Here is a 19,222-nt window from a genome sequence, read left to right as displayed (position 1 = left end):
TTATTATTATTATTATTATTATTATTATTATTATTATTATTATTATTATTTTATTATTATTATTATTATTATTATTATTTCCAGTCATGGGTGAGAACCTTGCTGTTTCCAGTAGCTATTTCATCTTTCTGACTTGCTGAAATAGTCGCCTCCAAAGACTAAACTGTCACTTGATTCTGTGCTTTAAACCATAAGCACTATTAAATCTTAAACCACGGTTACCATTGAAAACAGTTAAGTATTTTTTGCACCCAGTTCTTACACACAAGCCCCGAAAAAGGTGAAGCACCGTGTCCAAGGAGGAATCACAGCAAGTTAAAACACCCAAAGAGATAGGATGCTTTAGAAGGAACCAAGCCACTCATTTTCACAGTGGACAGTTTTACTTCCCAAACTTTAAGGAGAATACATAATGGGTTATAAAACTGTAATCCAAACGCACTAAGGATAACCTGCTGGATATGAAATATACAACCTTATTACCCCTTATGATTTCATTAAGGGCCAACCGTAGCAGTGCAGGTTTGAATCTCCAGTGACTTAGCCATAATTTTGTACAGACACAGCTGTAAAGGGCAGGGCATTTCTTCAAATAAGGTTATAAAAAAATAACGAACACATAGAACTGCAGGAGATTTTTCTCCTCTAGGAAGGGAAAGGCAAGACATAAAATGTCACTCAACAGATCCTAATTTATACAGAATTTCATATGTTCACATTCCCCTATAAAGATGTGTTTTAATAACCCATGTTCTCATGTCTCCTCATGCATTGGCTAGAGAATATGGCAAATTTTAAAATAAAAGGAGAGAAATGCTATTAAGCTTTTAACCAAGGTGATACATTCGACCTTCACAATACTTCTAATACATAGAATGTAGTCAGCAAGAAGGGTGCCTTTCAGCATCATATGCAAAAGCATATGTATTTTGTCAATCTATGATCACAAAGTGGGAGAGGGGACAGAAATCAGTATCCTGAGAATCTTGGTTTTATTTAAGCTTCTGGTTGTTAAGATTGCAAATACAGGATGAAATACAGGATGTACAATTCCTCATAAAATCTCAGAAGCAGAACAAATTTCGGGAATAGCATTTTAGTGCCTTCCATATCTTTTTGACACCCACTCTATCATTAGTAAAAGCCATCGGGGGATTATATGGGCATCGTTTACACAGTTAACAGAATTGTGATCTTTTCAAAATACAGAGTAAAAACAAGCTTAATTGTGCTGAGGCCACATGCCTTTTCTATGTGAATCACATGGATTTACTCCACAGATCCATTTCCTATGGCCTAACTTGCTTGGGTAAAAGTAGATGGAGGTTTTGAAACATGGAGTAATGTCTCTTGAACAGAAGTATGGCAGGCCTCTCTTTGTCTGTCTGAAATGAGTCCTCTCTCACTGCATCCTTGGACAGAACTTTGTAACATTTCCACAGGGCATGTGCTAGAGAACAACCCCCCCAGCACCTTTCCTCACAGATTTCAAAGTGACTGGTATGGAACAAAGGGATTACAAAGGAAGAATGGAAAGGGAATTTGGGAGACATTCACCAATTTCAATCCATCAGCAAAGATATGATGACTTCTTAACACAGTAGATACATTAACAGGCTGTTTTTTTGCTACAGTTGCATGTATCACCTCTGTCCAAAGTAAAGCAAGAAAAGACTTTGCCTTCCACTGAACTAATTTGCTTGAAAGGAAAATATATTGCTTTCCACAACTGTCAACAATTAACCAGAACCTACAAATGCTAGAATGTTTATGTTAAATCAGGTGTTTGAAGATTTATAACCGATGTGACAACTGTTGTCATTTGTAACCCATTTCACTTTTATCCCACTCCCACATGTATGTAACCATAGATTTATAATGGGACTTTGAATACTATACCTCATTGCATCTGAGGATGTGAATAGTTAGTCACTGGACTCTTTCCCCTTATTTATTCTTCCTGTTACACTAAAAACAAAACAAAAACTCTAACATGGCTATGTCTCTGAATATTAGCACCAGGAGTGAAAGCTCCATGGACAATTGATTTTTAGCAGAGGAATCTTAAACTCACCTCTTGTCATTCACCTCTTACAAACAAAAACGTAACAGCAAACTGGACCAAACACAAACACAATATAATAGAAGTTCATATATCTAAGAAGGTATTTTGGTATGAGCTTGTTTATTGGCACAAGAAAGCTTGAAAAGGAATCCTGCTTCAGTCAAGCTTTCAAAAAGTAAATTATATTTCTTCAGATCCTAATCTGCTTAAGATAATTCCAAGATGCTTCTGGTTTGATTGTTAATTTTATTATAGTTTAAAGGACAATTATTTTACTGAATCTTTTCTTTACAATGAATGGTGGCAATTAGCTTGTCTTGTTTTACAGGATAGTTTTTACTGAGAAAAGAATGAAAGTGGGAACAAATGAAGCACAGCCAACATGTTCTCAGTGTCCATTATTTTAAAACCTTTGTCCAAGCACTGTGAAAGCTAAGAAACATGTGCCACTAGCATATATTCACACTTTTTCTTAGCAGAAAAGAGCTAATTGTGGGGGGTCAAGAAAGATCTTGGGGATTGGTAAATAGAAAGACAGGAAGCTCACCTCTCTCTTTTTTTTGGCTTTGATGTCCTCAGTATTGTTGGCAAGACTGGACTTCCTCTTGGCACCCTCTGATTTCTCCCGTGGCTTGCTTTCACCTTCCTTCATTTTTTTATATTTTTTCATAAACTCAGAAATCAGTTCAGGGCAGTCAAGGTTCTTCTCAGGTTCCCAAGTATTGTGCTCCCTGACACAATTTTAAAAAAGGGTAACAATGGGGGGTGGGGGGGGTGGGAATAAGAAACAGAAGACAAGTTGAATATCTAACATCTAACATCACAGGCATCAGCAGAGAAGTGTACACAGATATGCTCCAGGTTCCTACTTAACACCAAGACAGAGTGATTGGTTTTCATTACCCTTTATTATCAGCAATTTTTTTAAAAAAAAAAATCTGAGTGAACACAGTTCAATGACAAATTATGGGTAGTGATGTCCATGGTAGAAGAAATTCTAAGAACACAGAATATCTAAACATCTTATAAAGTTGCTTAAGAAATTTGTTATTTCCTCATGCCACCTTTTTACATTGGTCTTGCTCTTAAAAATCAATTTCTAATATTTTCGCACTTGAAACATGTTTTTAATCCTATTTTAGAGGCTAACCTCTAAATAAAGGATTATATATTCTTAAAAATGATTTTCCCAAAAAGAACTTTAAACAGTATTCACAGGAATGGGTTGTAAAGGCATTATCATCACACAGTTATTTAGGTTTAGGGTGACATCTTGCACTTCAATGTTGGATGAATGATAAAAACACAGAAGACCTATTCCTGAAATGGTGCTTTAGTCTTTAACACAAACTGCCCCAAGAACAGTGCCTGACATATGAATACTACAAAACAGAAACATTATAACACAATCTTCATTTGGGTCAATCTGAACGTCAAAATGCAATGAGTTTGCTTTGAGTTTCAGTGAACTCTTTTCAGGCATGGGATGATGAAGAAAACTAAGAAGGAGAGTGGGGAGAGGGAGGGAGAGAGAGAATGAGATGGGAGGAATATTTGCAGAACAATTTGGTTAGTTTGTGTTCTGTATATGGGATCACAAGTTGTACAAATGTATATGAGTACTGAAAAGAAAAGCAAGAACATGCCACCCTTTAAAAATATAAAGATCATCATAGTTTCCAATAGACCAAGGCTTGAGATTATTAGGGGGACATGAAACCCTTTTAATTAAATTGCTGCAAACTCAAAGGAGTGCAGAAAGCTTATGAAGGTTTGCAGGCTTGCCCCCTCAAATGCTGCACGCTGAGACAAGGCCACAGTGCCTGCTTAGTATTCCCTTTCCTGAAATGAGGTAGTGTGCATCCATTTAAACACTAGCTTCAATGCTGATTCTTATAGATACAAAATCAGGGCTTACTTTATGGAATTGTCAAGCAGTCTGCCAGATACTGGGGTCAAATATCCAGGACACATACATACATATATTGATATACATATCTACACACATATAGAAAGATAGATAGAGAGAGAGAGAGAGAGAGAGAGAACTAAGTTTGCAAAAATTACTTGAAATTAACTATTCTGGATTGGGCCAAGTAAAGAGGGCTGTGCATAATCTGGTCAAAATAATAAACAAAATGAAAATCCCCCATCAAATTTGAAGTTCTGTTGCTTGATCCCTGCCAATTCTGTGTGGCCCATTTTGGCTTTGAAGATTTCATCATAACTTTCATGTTTAAGGAAAATTAAGCATTAAGGGCTAGAAGATTTTTGCTGTTGTTTTAAGTGAAACCAGAGATGTTCAGGATGCTTAGTTTCACATCCAGTACCCAAATTCTGTGCTTATATAGTTTCAGATTTAACCCAGCCCTGTATGTACATAAAAGGAATGTGGTTAGCATTCCTTTTTCTAAGCAGCTGCTTAAGAGCAATCCATAGAAGGGCCATCAGAGTATTTGATCAAATTGTCCTTCCCCCACAAAAAATCAGAAAAGCCAAAATGAGAAGGAAGACTATTTAGACGATAGTGCTGGTGAATAACTCAAGTGGAACTACCAACTCTGTGAAGTGAGAGAGGGAACGCAGATGCCAGGATTTCCAAAAGATGCTTTATGGCCTCAGGCCCTCACCTCGTGACCCACTCATTTAAATGGATGCACGCCACTCTTGTCTGGAGTGAGGAAAGCAAGCTCCCACCCATGAAGGCTCTTTTAAAAAAAGAAAGCTTGAATGAGGGCAATGGAAGTCAAATTTGAAGCACTGCCTGGAGCACTGCTACTAAGAAAGTTCAAAGCCCATGTCAGAAGGAAAGTTGGACTTACTCAGAGAATCCTTTCCACTTGAGAAGATACTCCACTTGACCCTTCACAACACGCCTGTCTAGAACCTTCTCCACAACATATTCCTCCTCATCTTCAGAGGACGAACTATCTGCTGTCCTCTTGTTTCTCTTTCCCATAGCGCAGAAGTTGCACCTAATGCACCAAGGCTACCCAATTCCTGCAAATCGGAAGTGAAATGTTAATTGGTGGGTCACTGAAAACCAGGTTTGTTTCCAGAAATCATACACTGCCATTGCCCACCAGAATGATACACAGCTCAAAGATCTCATTGTCTGCTTACTAACACTGAGAGCCTATATGATAGATCTAGAAGCAGAAGAGACCAACAATGACAATAAATAAGGAGGCATGTGATACACATATATTGGCCTTTTCTTTCAGGTTCAAACAGAGTAATTTTGAAAGGTGCTGGATACAAATGTAATACTCCATAATGCAACACACACACATACTTCAATTGACAAAGTTTAACAAAGAAGCTTCTTTTTACAAAATCTTTTTACCCCTGTCCTTTCATTCATCATCTGTCTAGCTTGAAGCTGTTTAGAAACATCAGCAATGGGAGGGTGATGAAGGACAGCTGGAGAAAGTTGAGAAACAGATTTTTCGTGTCAGGTTGTAGCATAATGTTTATATTAAGAAATGCAATAAAGCCTGAGTCGGGAAAGAATGGTCTTTCTATTATAGCCAAACCTACTGTAGCTGTTTGACTGCCTACAATATAGGCAAGATAAACAGCAACAAAATCTTAGATTTCCTAGCTTAGCCTGTATGAACAGCAAACCATAGTAGAATGGAGGAGGAAACAGACAAGCTTGCCCCACTAGCAACCAGCCATATGTTTTAAAAAACCACAGATCTAGATATTCAGCCACCAGAATGGAAATCACAAGTGGAGGCTAGTGAAAGAAAAAAGTCATCCCCAGGTACATTTAAGATGAAGGCTTTCAGTAGTTTCTAGAAGTTTCAAAATGCTTTTGTTTACTTAGCCAAGGCTTTCTTGACCTGCTTGTTTCAATCTACATGTATCTATGGTTAGTTTGCCATCCCTCTTCTTTCCATGTTATTCCTGCCTCTGGTACCAAATTTTCTGTTTAAAAAGTCATGCCCAGGAACACATCCACTTTGTTAAGTGAGGTACACTTGCACTAAGGTCAAGTCTATATACATGAATGAAATATCTATGGTGCTGCTTCTAAGTGCCAAGCACTGTCCCCCACAAACTGACTGTGATGCTCAGCAGTAACAAGAGGCAATATTTACCTTACTTTAGAGAGAACTGAAGAATAAGAAAATATTATTTTATAAATTTTGAAATACCAGCACATAGCACTGCAGATCTTACTAGAGTTTAAGAATTGTCTGGCTCCTTATTACAATATGTATCTTCTAATTGGTGGGCCTGAGCTTCTAAACTCCAATGCTCATTTGTATCATTTGCAAATATACTCATCACCTCTTGCAAAAGGAAGTCACTTCTAAAAGGCAGCTGAAAGCTATTGCTTCTATTTTGCATTAAGACATAGAGAAATTTGAACAAGTAAAATGATGCCACTTCCATTTTTATGACAGTCCTCCAAGACTGCTCTTGGTCTTTTCCAGTATGACATGTGAGACTAGGAAGAAGGCCAAGACCATGTAGTATGTACATGGGAAGATGAGATTTGAATCAAGATTCAGCACTGGACCCAACACTAAGGTTGCCAAAACGTAAAAAAAAACAGGCCCCTGGCCCTTTAATAGGTGTACAGAAAAATGGGTCCTTTTTGAAAATCTGACCAAACTGCACAATGCTGAACTTTCTGCGCCTTTGAAAGGCCAGATCGGGGTCATGGTGTGAGGTTGCCACAACCCTGATCTGGCTAGGAAAGGGGCGGCATCCCACCCCCACCGGCTGTATGTACAGCCCCTAAGAGATCAAGTAGGAATTCATAAAAGTTGCTACTTAAAGACTTTGCCACTTCAGATATTTCCTATAATATAGGAACTAAAAAGAGGCATGAATGTAAAGACAATTGGTGTATACCGGTAATTTTTCCCCTTTTCACACATTAGTACCTAAGAGAAAATTACAAAGTTCAGAAAGTTTAACACCTAGTAGAGTGGTAATGATGAAGATGGCCAGGACTAGCAATGAAGGCAACTGTGTTATAAGGTTAACTGTGGACTACAAGTATAATGGGGGAAGAAATGGATGCTAAGGAAAACAAATTACACCAAGTTTTGTTCTGTCCTCTACTGTACAACCCCTTGGAGCTTATGGCCTAAATCCAATGGTGGACAGCCACTAACAGAAGTGTCTCCATAAGTGGAGTCGGGAGAGGTATTATCTCTCCTCCACATGGCAGCCCTCCAATATGTTCAGAACCTGTTCTGGAAGGCTAAAATACCCTCTAGAGCTGGTTTTCAGATGGCACTGGTGAAGTTAGTTATCCTGTGTTGGCACCACAACACCAGTACAACACTTGATTTAACCAAGAGCCCCCTAAACATTAAACATTATTTCTCAAGGAAATCTAGCATGTATAATACTTAATTTTGATCTGATGATCATCTGCAAAAAATATACACTCATCCCTCCACATTTTTAGCTTTGATTTCTGGGGCTTTGATTATTCTCTGATTTTTTTAATATGTTCTCTCTAGGAATATCGAGGTCCTCCAGCACAACTCTGTGGTCAACTTTAACCAAAAGTCTCACAGAAGGACTTAGAGATTCCTAGAGAGAACACTCCACTGGACATTTGTAGCTCCTCCAGCACTATTCTATGGTCAATGTCTGGCAGATGTTGACCACAGAGTTGTACTGGAGGACCTGGAGATTACGAGAGGTGTCCTCTCAGGTAAACACTTTGGCGCATTACAAACGGCCATAAGGGACGTCCTCAGGACGTCCTAGTTTTAAAAAGGGGCATCACTTCTTGACGCCCCCAAGCCTAACACGTCCTGAGGACGCACAAGATGGCGGCGCCCCATCTACATGGGGGCCGCCATGATGGCGCCACGAACGCACTGCCTCCAAACGAGGTGGCGCGGACGTGACGCCATTGCGCCGCACGAGGGCGCTTAGAGCGCCCTTTACACAGCGCAAGAAGGAGCTCCGTTTCGGAGGTCCTTCTTGGCTTTGCGTTGCTGGGCGCAGCCTTCAGACGGCTGTGCCAGCGACGCGGAGGAGAAAGGGGCCAAGCGGCCCCTTTCTCCTCCTCCCCGCCACCGTGGGGTGTCCTTGGGGCTTGAAGCCCCAAGGACACCCCTTTCCAGGCTGCGGGGAAGGGGCCTTTTGCTGCTTCCCGGAAAGCGGCGGATCGGGGCCTCAGCAGCTGCCGCTCTAGCCGCTGAGGCCCTGATACACCAGGGAAAGGGGTGGGTACAGGGCGCCGCTTTTCGGCGGTCTGTAACCCGCCATAGTGTTATTGTTATTTGCGGTTTTTCCACATTCACTGGGGTCCTGTGCCCCTAACCCCAGTGAATGTGGAGGGATGAGTGTAAATATGCACACCGAGAAAATGAACATAAACTGTTTAAATAATAATGGCATAATTTTTATAGAGTAGGGAGAAGAGATGAAAGAAAAACAAAAAAGGGAGATCTTTAATGTTGAGTCTATTTGAACTACTTGTTCAAATGCTGTCCTACTTCTAGTCACATTATCTTAAATGGGCATCATCCCTCTTTAAATTTAAGATGACTCTCAAAAGAAGAGTTGTGTATATATATGCTGTTTTTAGAATATTCCTTCTTCAATTGGATATTGTGGTGTACATTATGATTTTTTAAGTAGTTAAATTTCAAAGGGAGCCCAGCACAAATAACAAAAAGCTTGATTGAGAAGCAGAGATGAAATAACTTAAAATTGAAATTGACTGATTCAACAGGCTAGAGCTTCAGTGTTCCAGCTACAATAAACTGGACTGTGGCCATGCTGGTATTCATGGATCAGTAGTTACAAGTTCTGTCACAGCTAGTTATAAAAAGGCATATTTTCCAGGGATTTATAACTGGGCTATAAAAATTCACTGTGGCTTGAAATATGGGCTTATGAGGTCTCAGCTCTGACTGAAGTTTAATACACCTCCCCCCCACCCCACCCCAAAAAAAGAATGTGTCTGTGGAAGAGAAATCAATTACACCATTTGAGTTACAAGACCGAAGGAGGAGGGGAGAGTACCGTAGTTATAGTTGCTTTGTGCTCTTATAAATTACACAGCTCCCAGTTTTAACAAGTTTGAATTTAGTAGATGATTAGTCCATAAACACTGTGTGGTCTAGCACTATCTGATACAGAAATGCCATTTAACTTTTACTTAAAGAAAGCCCCCAGCCCCAACCTTACTGCAAACCTTTGTCACTGTGGACCACACACCACAATCACAATTAATTACTCATTCCACATGCAGACAAGAAGGGACGTGTTACAGCCTTGCATGAAACAAAGTGTAAGAACTTATAAATAGGAGTTGTTAATAATTTCCCAAAACTAGAGAGACATTACTAGCCCCCCTGGAAAATGCGTATTTTTAAAATTTTAAATTAATATGCAACAACAAGGTTGCTTGTTCAAATGGAAACCAAGGAAATTCCAAGTTCAAGCAGGCTCCCATTTCTGAATTGGAATTTCCTTACTTGTGTCATCTGGGGTCACTCAACTAACATACTGAACCGGTTATTAGAACACATTCTTGACCTAGAAGTGCCCACCTAGTAAGGTCAATCCCATGAAGCAACAGAGCAACTGGCTAGCCTGACTTCCAAACAAAGAGTTGTATCCTTTTAGGGAGGCCATGGTCCTGGACAAGTACAGTCCCCAACTTCAACTATGGGCATTATTTTTTTAAATTATACAAGTTATGTAAACTGGTATTATACATAAAGAGAAAAATCATATGGAGATAAAAAGTGAAGAAAATATGCAAAAACAGCTTTTGCATTTTAGTTTTCCGTCTGTTAAGGAAAGTTGTCCAATACCTACAGGATTCTCCTTGCCCAAAGGATGTACAGTAATTATGCACTTTATTCACCCTTTTGCTTTGGAGGTACTAAAGCTACAGGGAAGCAAAAGAAAAAGAAGGGTTGGATGCTTCATCTGACAGACCAACCAAACTGCCAACAATGTTTGCAATCCTGCTGGTTCTTTACACCAATGTTAACAACAGGTTGTGTTAATCTGTGTTATTTTGAAAAGCTAAAAGAAGTCAAGTATCATATCTCAGAGAAAATCATCCCAAATCTATTAAACATTCTGAGAAAAGAATATTGGAAAATAACCATTTGCATTTTGATTATATGATTTTATTTGACTTGTAAATCTTAATTGGAGCATTCCGGTCAATGAATACTCAGGAACAGGTGATAGATTTTTCTGTTCCCCTTGCTACCTTAGGCTACAGAGCAGAACCAATGATGACTAAACAGTATTCAACATAACATGGGTGGAACAGGGCATTTCCCATCCTCCACTTAATATCTATAAAGTATCCCAACCTAGAGGACTTTGAGGGTGTTATAGGAATTATAAACAGAAGGAGAATCCATTTTGCTGGTAGTGTCCATTCCACTAATGGACAGAAATAGCCAGATACAACCCACTGAACTGATTCTTACTAATAATGTACCGTATTTTCCGGTGTATAAGACAACTGGGTGTATAAGACGACCCCCAACTTTTCCAGTTAAAATATAGAGTTTGGGATATACTCGCTGTATAAGACTACCCCTCTTCCAACGCACATCAGATTTGATTTCAATATGGTAATTTTAATTCATGCAGGTACTTAGCAGGAAAACTTGTTGTATACAAAGCCCGCTTGGATTGGTCAGTGCTCCCTGTCTCCAAGACTATCAGAGCGGTATTGCATACCGGATCTTTTTTCCATACCCCGGGTATCCCGGACGTCTGCAGCTTGCTCCACCCTTCAGTTACATATGTGGCGACTGCAGATTCTCCAGTCTGGCTCAGATTTTTCAGCACCTGCCCTATAAGATGACACCCGGTGTATAAGACAACCCCCAACTTTTGAGAAGATTTTCCTGGGTTAAAAAGTAGTCTTATACGCCAGAAAATGCAGTACATACTTTATTTCATTTTTTATTGTTAGCACTTGAATTGCCTTACCTAAAATTATCCATTCTTCGAATTTCCAATAATCCCCAAAATAGGAAATATCAATACACTGGGGGAAAAGTTATCTCTATGAACTACAATGACCATAATCCTCTATGAGCCCCCAAATCTGTAACTCTGACAAGTTCTGCAAATGGCCTTGTATGACTATCCACTGTAAAATGCTTTAATTTAAAGCCAGCCATGCCACACTGCAGAAGTAGCTAAATTAGCAGAGTACAGGAGGCCTTTCAAGTCATTTGAAACACGCCTGTAAAATAAGTGTGATATACTCTGCAATTGACATTTATTAAGCTAAGTGATAAAATATATTACACTGTACCACTACAATAATCAATAGCCTACAAATATCTAAGAGTGGCAAATTAACAGGCTTGTGAAGTCATATCTGTGGCTAACCCTAGCAAACCATATTAACGCTATTTTTAAAAAGACATGTAAAACATTTAATACCAATGGTTGAAGGGTGCAAGCAGGGCATCTGATTGAGCCTAAATCCACTTTTCAGCAGGCCTTATGACCCAGGTTAAAGTACATCTTGGAGAAGTTATTTTTCTGGACTAAAATATGAGAATTGCTAGGTGGAATAGCCATCCAATTCTTGAAATAAACAGGTTTTTTTTTTAAAAAAAGAAGACTACATTGTCTAAGTCCTGAAACACATAGGCTAAATAAAGTAACTTCCGTATGCTTTGGATGCATGCCATTTACAGAACACACACCTCAAATATGGCCAGAATCCATGCTGAGGCCATGCTCCAATCCTTCTCAACGAGAGCAAAAAGGAGTTGGTGTAATCTGGCTCCTGGTGATGCGGCTAGTGTCCTGTGACCTGAACTGCTTGCAGCCAGAGTGGCCTCAGGCCGCTCCTTTCCAGCTGTCTGCTTCACCCCTTGAATTCTGGGACAAGGACACCTGGCATTTTTATAGGGTCCAACACTCCTTACAATTAAGCTTCAGAGCCTGGGAATTATTTAGACACTGAAGAAAAAAGTTATTCAGTACCTTCTGGATAGCATACCTGAGTATATTAACATGTGAGCTTCTACGGATAATTACTTCATCAGATACAAGGATAATGAAAGCATGAATTAACACACACATACACATCTATCACACCAAGATAGACAGGCCTAGTCACATGAATAACCCCAATGCAACTATGTAAAAAAGCAAATTACTATCTCATATATTTCTATTCAACACTGTTCACTTGAACAAATCTGAAGTACCGTAAGTGGTGTGGATATTATAGGGTTATTAGGTCCATTCTCACTCATAATGAAACTTTATTTTTGAGCTGGCCTTTGGGGGCAAGGTGGAATTAATCTTTGGCCTTCAAAGAGTTTGGAATCATTACATTTTTGAACTACATTCTCCTAAAATCTTGCTAGCCAATATGCCCATTGAAAATACTGGACTGGGAATTTTTCAAACTGCAGTGTAAAAGTTAACTTTATAAAACTGTGAAACCTCAAGATATTCATCTGGTTTAATTTATTTTAAACCTGACTATTTGTAACTTCTTGTGCTAGGATCCCTACCAAAGGGGGGGATACTACTAAACCAGCACTGTGGCCCAGATTCATGAAAATAAAAATTGTTTTATGAGTAGATTTTCAACTTGCAGCTCAAGAGTTGGGTCATAAACTTTGGCTTTATTCCCCAACATAACTATTGCCAGGTCTTCCATGCTTGACCATAGTAAGCAATAATAGGAGAAAGGAAAAATAACTAGCAATGTGTGTGTTTTATATAAGCTTGAGTGCCATCTGTTATTTGTAAGCCATATGGAGCTCACATTTACAATACTTGAGAAATACTGTAAAGCAGTTACTGTAACAGACCATTTATGATTTAAACATTTAGTTACAAAAACATAATCAAGATATACATTTCCTATAGTAACTCTAGTCCACAAAGTTTTCTTATGCTTCCCACAAAACACACAGTTCACTATTTGATCCAGAAATAATTCCTCTGAATGCCTCCAGCTTTTAAATATTTTAAATGTTAATACAAGTTCCACTGATGAGACTGAAAAAACAATCATGTTAAATTTGCCCATCTACCAAAAATAACAGGAAAAATGGGGAAATTAATGTAAACTGCCTTAATACAAAAGAAGCAGCCTGATTAGAAGCCTACAATCACATATTTTTGTTTTTACTTAAATTAAATTTAGTTACCTTAATATTGAGTTAAAATATATTAGCAGACAGCATTTTGGCCAGTGTGTCTGAGACTGAAACGTATTTACAAGAAATCACAGTGCATGCATGCATGCATGCATATATATATATATATATATACACACACACACACACACACACACACACACACACACACACACATACATATAAACTGACCACCAGTTTAGGAATTAGTTCCAGCTGCAGGATTACACATCCCTGCTTTCTCATGTACAAACTCTCCTAGTATCCACCCTGCAACACTGTGAATGTGGACCTTTGCAAAACTTTGAACCTTAGTAAAGATTCCAAGGAATTTGAGGGAGTGAGGGTCCCCCCCCTTCTCAAGGTTTTTTAAAAATCCTGAATAGAATGACCAACAAAATGTTTAAGACAGTGTGTACATATACTCCGATATATCTTTTGCCCATCCTGTGACTTCTAATCACACATAGGACCTGAATGTTGGAAAGGACCTTTCAGATTCTGCACAGTATAGACCATCTCCAGTAATGCAGTCTGGGATTCTGCAAAGCATATCCCTATTCTGCAATATGGTGTCAAGGCCCTTACAAACAGCCTCAACATCTAATGCGTCTTGCCCACTTTGCATTCCTTCATCTTCTGTACCATGTGAAAGACACAGCTCTATATTTGGAAATACATTAAGAAATAAAGATCTGTGAGAGAGCAGAAAAGCTCATCTCAACCCATACAATATTTTAATTTTTATATGTTTGAGAAAACGATAAAAATAAAGGATCATAAACTGCAGGTTGTGATAGCTCAAAAAAACAAAATTTATTATACAAAGCTTCATAAACAATATTAGTACTCAACAGTCTTCCATCACTACCTCTTTTCCTCTCATCGCCCGCCCCCCCCCCAAGAAATGTGTATTTTCTGTCCCCACATATGGAGATGGCTAACTTTAATTTTCTTTGTTTTGCTTTAATGGTGATGACTTCTTCTGTTTTCATTGTTAACCTTCATATTAACTGGTAAAGAGTAAGACACTTAAGAGTTTATCAGTTTATAACTTAATCTGCAACAATTTAAAAAAAATAGTAGTAAATTCAGCAAATAAATGTCCAGCTAACATCCCTCTAAAATACACTTTCAATTGTCCACAAACATGGATAATTTTATGAGCATTTTTAAATTATACATAGCAATGTACTTTAACATGCTAAACTAACAGTAAAGTAAAGTCAACATGATACAGCGGCCAGACTACAACTGTGGAGACCAAGGTTTGACTCACGGCTTGACTAGGAAAACCCATTGGGTGATCTTTGGGAAGTAAATCACACACTCTCAGCCCCAGAAAACCCCACGATAATCTTAGCTCTAGAGTCTCCATAAATGACTCGTAGGCATCAACAACAAAGTAATAAAAATCAAAGTACACAAATAATATAATCTTAATAGTTTTGGAAAATATTTAATTTTTTGCCACTTACATAGTACTTCTGTCACATTTTGAGGTACTAAATAAAAATATTACCCTTCCCTGATTTTTGTATGAACCACCAGCCACTTTTTTATTTTCAAAAGTAAAAGAGTTACTAGTTCTATAACAACAGCAACAAGAATAATAATTTATATGCCGCCTCTCCCACAGGATCGAGGTGGGTTACAATATAAGATAAAATACAGTATAAAAGACAACATATTAAAAGACATTCTATTAATTCCCTCCCTCCCCCAATTAAGGGTGCTTTTGAAAAAGCATTGCATTTTTTCCCATTTCTTTCAAAAATTGTGTTTTTTAAAAAAAAAATTGGGAGAAATCCCTGTTCTATGACAAATATCTGGAAATTCTGCATTTATGTAGAATTGGGTGAGCCACAGTGGTACAGTGATTTGAGCATTGGACTCCAACTCTGGAGACAAAAGGTTCAAAGCCTGCTCGACTGTGGCTACCCTTTGGATGATCTTGGCAAGTCACACTTGCTCAGCCTCAATTGAAGACAAAGGCAAACCCCTTCTGAACAAATCTTGCCAAGAAAACCCCCATGATAGGGAGACCATAAGTTAGAAATGACTTAAGGGCACATAACAACAACAACAACAACAAACACATTCAAAGAAGGAATCATTTTCCTAATCTGAACAAAAGGTTTTGGACACCCTATTTAAAGAAATGACAATGGACGAATTTAGTATATTTACTTTTGTAACCAAGTCATTCCTGTCGGTTAGAAAATGGAGACTCCTGGTTGAGAACCAAGACAATGAAATGGTCAGAAGCTCCACAAGAATCTAAACACAACTGCAATCATTGCATAATGCAGATTTTCTCCTTTTGGTCAGAATTTACCTTTTTGAATTTAGGAAAATTAGTTGTGTTAAACAGTCAAATCTGCTTCCTTCAATTTGGGGGCTATTTCTTTTGTTTTCTAAAATATTTATAAACCAGCTATCATCTACAAACATATCTAGGAAAATATTTAATAAAAAATCATAAGATAGTGAACTGTTTAGGGCCATTTCTCATCAAGGTTGAGCAGAATTTGTACTCCAGGCTCCAAAACAGACAGGCCAAAAGCAGCAGTTTCTGCCAATCTGGGGGCGTGGCATTCAGGTGATGCATGCCCCTGGATCCAGCCAAAGCTGCACCACGGCCACCTCTAAGACTGACCAAACCCAGCACAAAAAGGAGCACAAAAGAAGCTCTCCTTGCCAATGGTCCATTGAAGACTGCAGCAGTGGGGTCTCATGCCCAGTGGGAAGCAATTGGAGGGGAAGCAGCCTTTGGCCGCTCCTTTTGCCCCACCTGTTCAAGGTCTGGGTGTCATAACAGTAAATCTGAAGAGAATAAGCACATTTTCATTATATGCATCATGTGCAACCCTTTCAATGCATGTTTATTGGAGGGAGGTATTCCAGAAAGTGGAATATACAGCGCGCCAGCGTCATACGCGAGCGTGCCTTACGCGGCTTGAGCATACGCGCTCAAGCCACGGCGTGCGCAGGGTGGCGCGTCCCATTCAATTGAATGGGTGCGCGTGCCTGTTGTGTCCCGCGCGCTGCCGCGCCACCGTGCACGAGCCCCATTGTTTACAATGGGGCTTGAGCATAGGCGGAGTTCGCCTTACACAGAGGGATCCGGAATGGATCCCTGCGTAAGGCAAGGGCCCACTGTACCACAGAAGGGTCCCTTTGCAGGCATTGGACAACCTTCAGGAGAAGATGAGCTGTTGCTCTTGCACAACAGCAATTACAGTGCGCCTGCGTCATATGCGGGCACGGCTTCTGTGATTTTAAGCATATGCTGAAAGCTGCACGGGGAAAAAGGGTGGCCCCCCCGGAAGGGGTAATGTCGCATGTGCCTGTGGCATGCATGCCGCCGCATCTATGAGCCTCATTCATTTAAATGGGGCTCAAGCATACACGGGATTCCCCTTACGTGGGGGAGTCCGTAATGGATCCTCCGCGTAAGGAAAGGGCCAACTGTATTTCAGTCAAGTCTGATTTAACGTTTACCTATGCTCAGTACATGTGACACACTTTCCACACATTTAAATGTGCTGATTGAAGGGATGAGCTGGGTCTCAGCCTTTTACTCAACAATGGATACATTCTGCATGGTCCTGAGCAGTTCACTATCTTACAGGCTGTCCCACTTCACATGGCTGTTTTAAGGATAAAAATATGGATGTCCGAAACTACCTAAAAACATCAAGTTGAAATGATCATTATAATGAATTACACAAGTACTGTTTGATTATTATGCCAATTTTTTGCTGGGTGAAACTGAGGGATTGCCTTCTTCTACAGTATTTTTCTCCTCGATATAAAGGAATGACAGGACAATCCTGTCTCCTCTACCAACCTACTCATTTCGGTACAAGAAATCCCTGTTGGACTATGACTGTGCCTAAATACATTTAAGGCACAGAAAGGTCCCTTTGCAAGCAATCCTGTCTGATTTTGGAAGCTAAGCAGCTTCAGTTCTGGTTAGTTTTTGGATAGGAAATCACCACGGTATATCAGGTGCTACAGGCTATATTTCAGATGAAGGAACTGGCAAAACCATCTCCAAGTAGCTGCTGCTTAAGAAAACTCTATCAAATTTATGGGGTCACCATAAGTCAACAAATAACTTGAAGGCACATACAATCATGGATACCAGGCTAGTACTTAAATTACAAAGCTGTGTTATATCAGAGTGGAGAAACCTCAGATCCTGGAGGCAAATCCAACCCTTCTCCCCATAACCTCATGATTTGGTGATTTCTCATGTTCCCCCTCACTGTAATGTTATCCCCAAAACTTATCTGAAATTGAATTTGACCCTGAGCCTAACATCTTCTACTTGTGTTTAAAGTGGAGTGTATGGACTCAGTGGGTTCTGCAGTAGCAGTGAGATAACAATCACATGGCAAACCATTGTCTCACTTTCTGGTTAACAATGCTCCAAGGAAAGACTTGCATGATCCCCCTCCTTAGGTCTGCTTTCCTACGTAAGGCCCAAAACAAAATTCACAGCCCTGACAAGCTCTGGTGAAGTCTCAAGCATATATTCAGAAAAGATGGCTATAGCTTAATCTTCAACCAAACATTTGATGAAGAGTTTGGCAGTGCCTCTTTAAATGCACAGTATAGTTTTGTACTCTGGTATCACTCCAATGCATTTGTCAAACAAATTATATTTAAGCTATATAGCCTAGAACTTAGACACATAAAACCAAAATAGTATTGAACTTTCATCCACCCCGTGCAAGGGTACCCTTGGCAGCCTCTTAACCATCCATTATAATCCAAAGCAATTTCTCTCTGTAGCAATTTAAAAGCTGTAAAAAATATAATGGCCGATGACAGGAGAAACAAACCACACCAGAAGTTATTGAACCTTGTAGGTTCTCTCAAGTGTCTCTATTGACATTTAAGTGTGAGTTATTGTGCCACAATATCATAAAATGTGCTCAGTGTTGCAGATATATTGTTATTTAAATGGCATTCCCCCCTCCCCCCCAGCTCCAAGGAAGAGGTAGCATCTTCTTATAGGAAGAGAAAGCTTTCTTATAACTTTGATGCTCTGGAAGCGGAATCTTTGTTACTTAACTGAGCAAACTGATGTAGTCACCCCACCCCATTAGTACTCAATTGATTAACAAACACAGAATCCAACAGACCTGAATTTCAGAATTAAAATGTATGAATAGTGTAATAAGGATTTTTTTTCTCATCACTAGCCATGACACAGTCAGTCTTGAAAACTAGTTTCATGTTCTTCACAGTACACAAATTGCCCTTATTCTCATCACATCCTAAATACAGGCAAACACTGGGAGGAAAGAATTCAATGCACCTCATGTACTTCTGGACAATGAAAGCCAATGAACCACAAACTTTCTCATTCTCACGCATAAAGTTTGTCTATCAATGTTCAACACACTATCACATTCTTGACTGAAAACCAAAACTCAATCACGCCACAAACTTGTGTACCAGATTTCCTTGGGCTGCGAAAGAGTTGTGTATTTCCATATAACAAGAAAAGAGAGTTCACCCAATCACTGGAAAGAACTTCTTAACTATGAGAGTTGTTCAAGAGTAATCGACTTCCTCCAAGGCTGGTAGACTCTCCCTCTTTGAAGAACTTTAAACAGAATTGGATGGGCATCTTTCAGGAGTTGTGTATTACTGCATGGCAGAGGATTGGATTATATGGCCCTTGCAGTACCTTCGATTCATTTCTACTATCAAGAGATCATAGATAAAATTATATTATATAAAAATATATTAATAGACAAAAAACATTAAAATTCATGCAGGCTGGCATTCTGGAGGACTATTAACAATGAAGATGATTACGAAAAGTATAGATTTAGTCCAACAGTTTCACTTCACAAGGACTCTGTTGTCTTTGTGTGCCTTCAAGTCATTTCTGACTTATGTGACCCTATCATGGGTGTTTTCTTGGCATCATTTTTTCAGAGGTTTGCCTTTGCCTTCCTTTGTGGCTCAGCGAGTGTGACTTGTCCAGGGTCAC

General features: G+C 39.3%; 2 protein-coding genes across 5 annotated transcripts in view; one reads left to right on the top strand and one right to left on the bottom strand.

Annotated features, from left to right (window-relative positions):
* LOC121921591 (TBC1 domain family member 15-like) overlaps positions 1-19,222 on the top strand; it is a 722,109-nt gene that overhangs the window by 114,933 nt on the left and 587,954 nt on the right. The window lies entirely within an intron of this gene.
* Positions 1-19,222, bottom strand: part of CBX5 (chromobox 5) — a 55,038-nt gene that overhangs the window by 19,366 nt on the left and 16,450 nt on the right. For all 4 annotated transcript variants that reach the window (XM_042449898.1, XM_042449896.1, XM_042449897.1 and 1 more), the window contains 2 exons: positions 4,888-5,065; positions 2,613-2,796 (listed from right to left, as the gene is read on the bottom strand). In XM_042449898.1, the coding sequence (XP_042305832.1) occupies positions 2,613-2,796; positions 4,888-5,024 (321 nt within the window). In that variant the 5' untranslated portion in view covers positions 5,025-5,065. The remainder of the gene's footprint in view (positions 1-2,612; positions 2,797-4,887; positions 5,066-19,222) is intronic.

The sequence above is a fragment of the Sceloporus undulatus genome, chromosome 2, assembly GCF_019175285.1.
Source record: "Sceloporus undulatus isolate JIND9_A2432 ecotype Alabama chromosome 2, SceUnd_v1.1, whole genome shotgun sequence".
In the NCBI taxonomy this organism is placed as follows: domain Eukaryota; kingdom Metazoa; phylum Chordata; class Lepidosauria; order Squamata; family Phrynosomatidae; genus Sceloporus; species Sceloporus undulatus.
The sequence above is the reverse complement of the archived record's forward strand: the minus strand, read 5'-3'. Positions and strand labels throughout refer to the sequence as shown.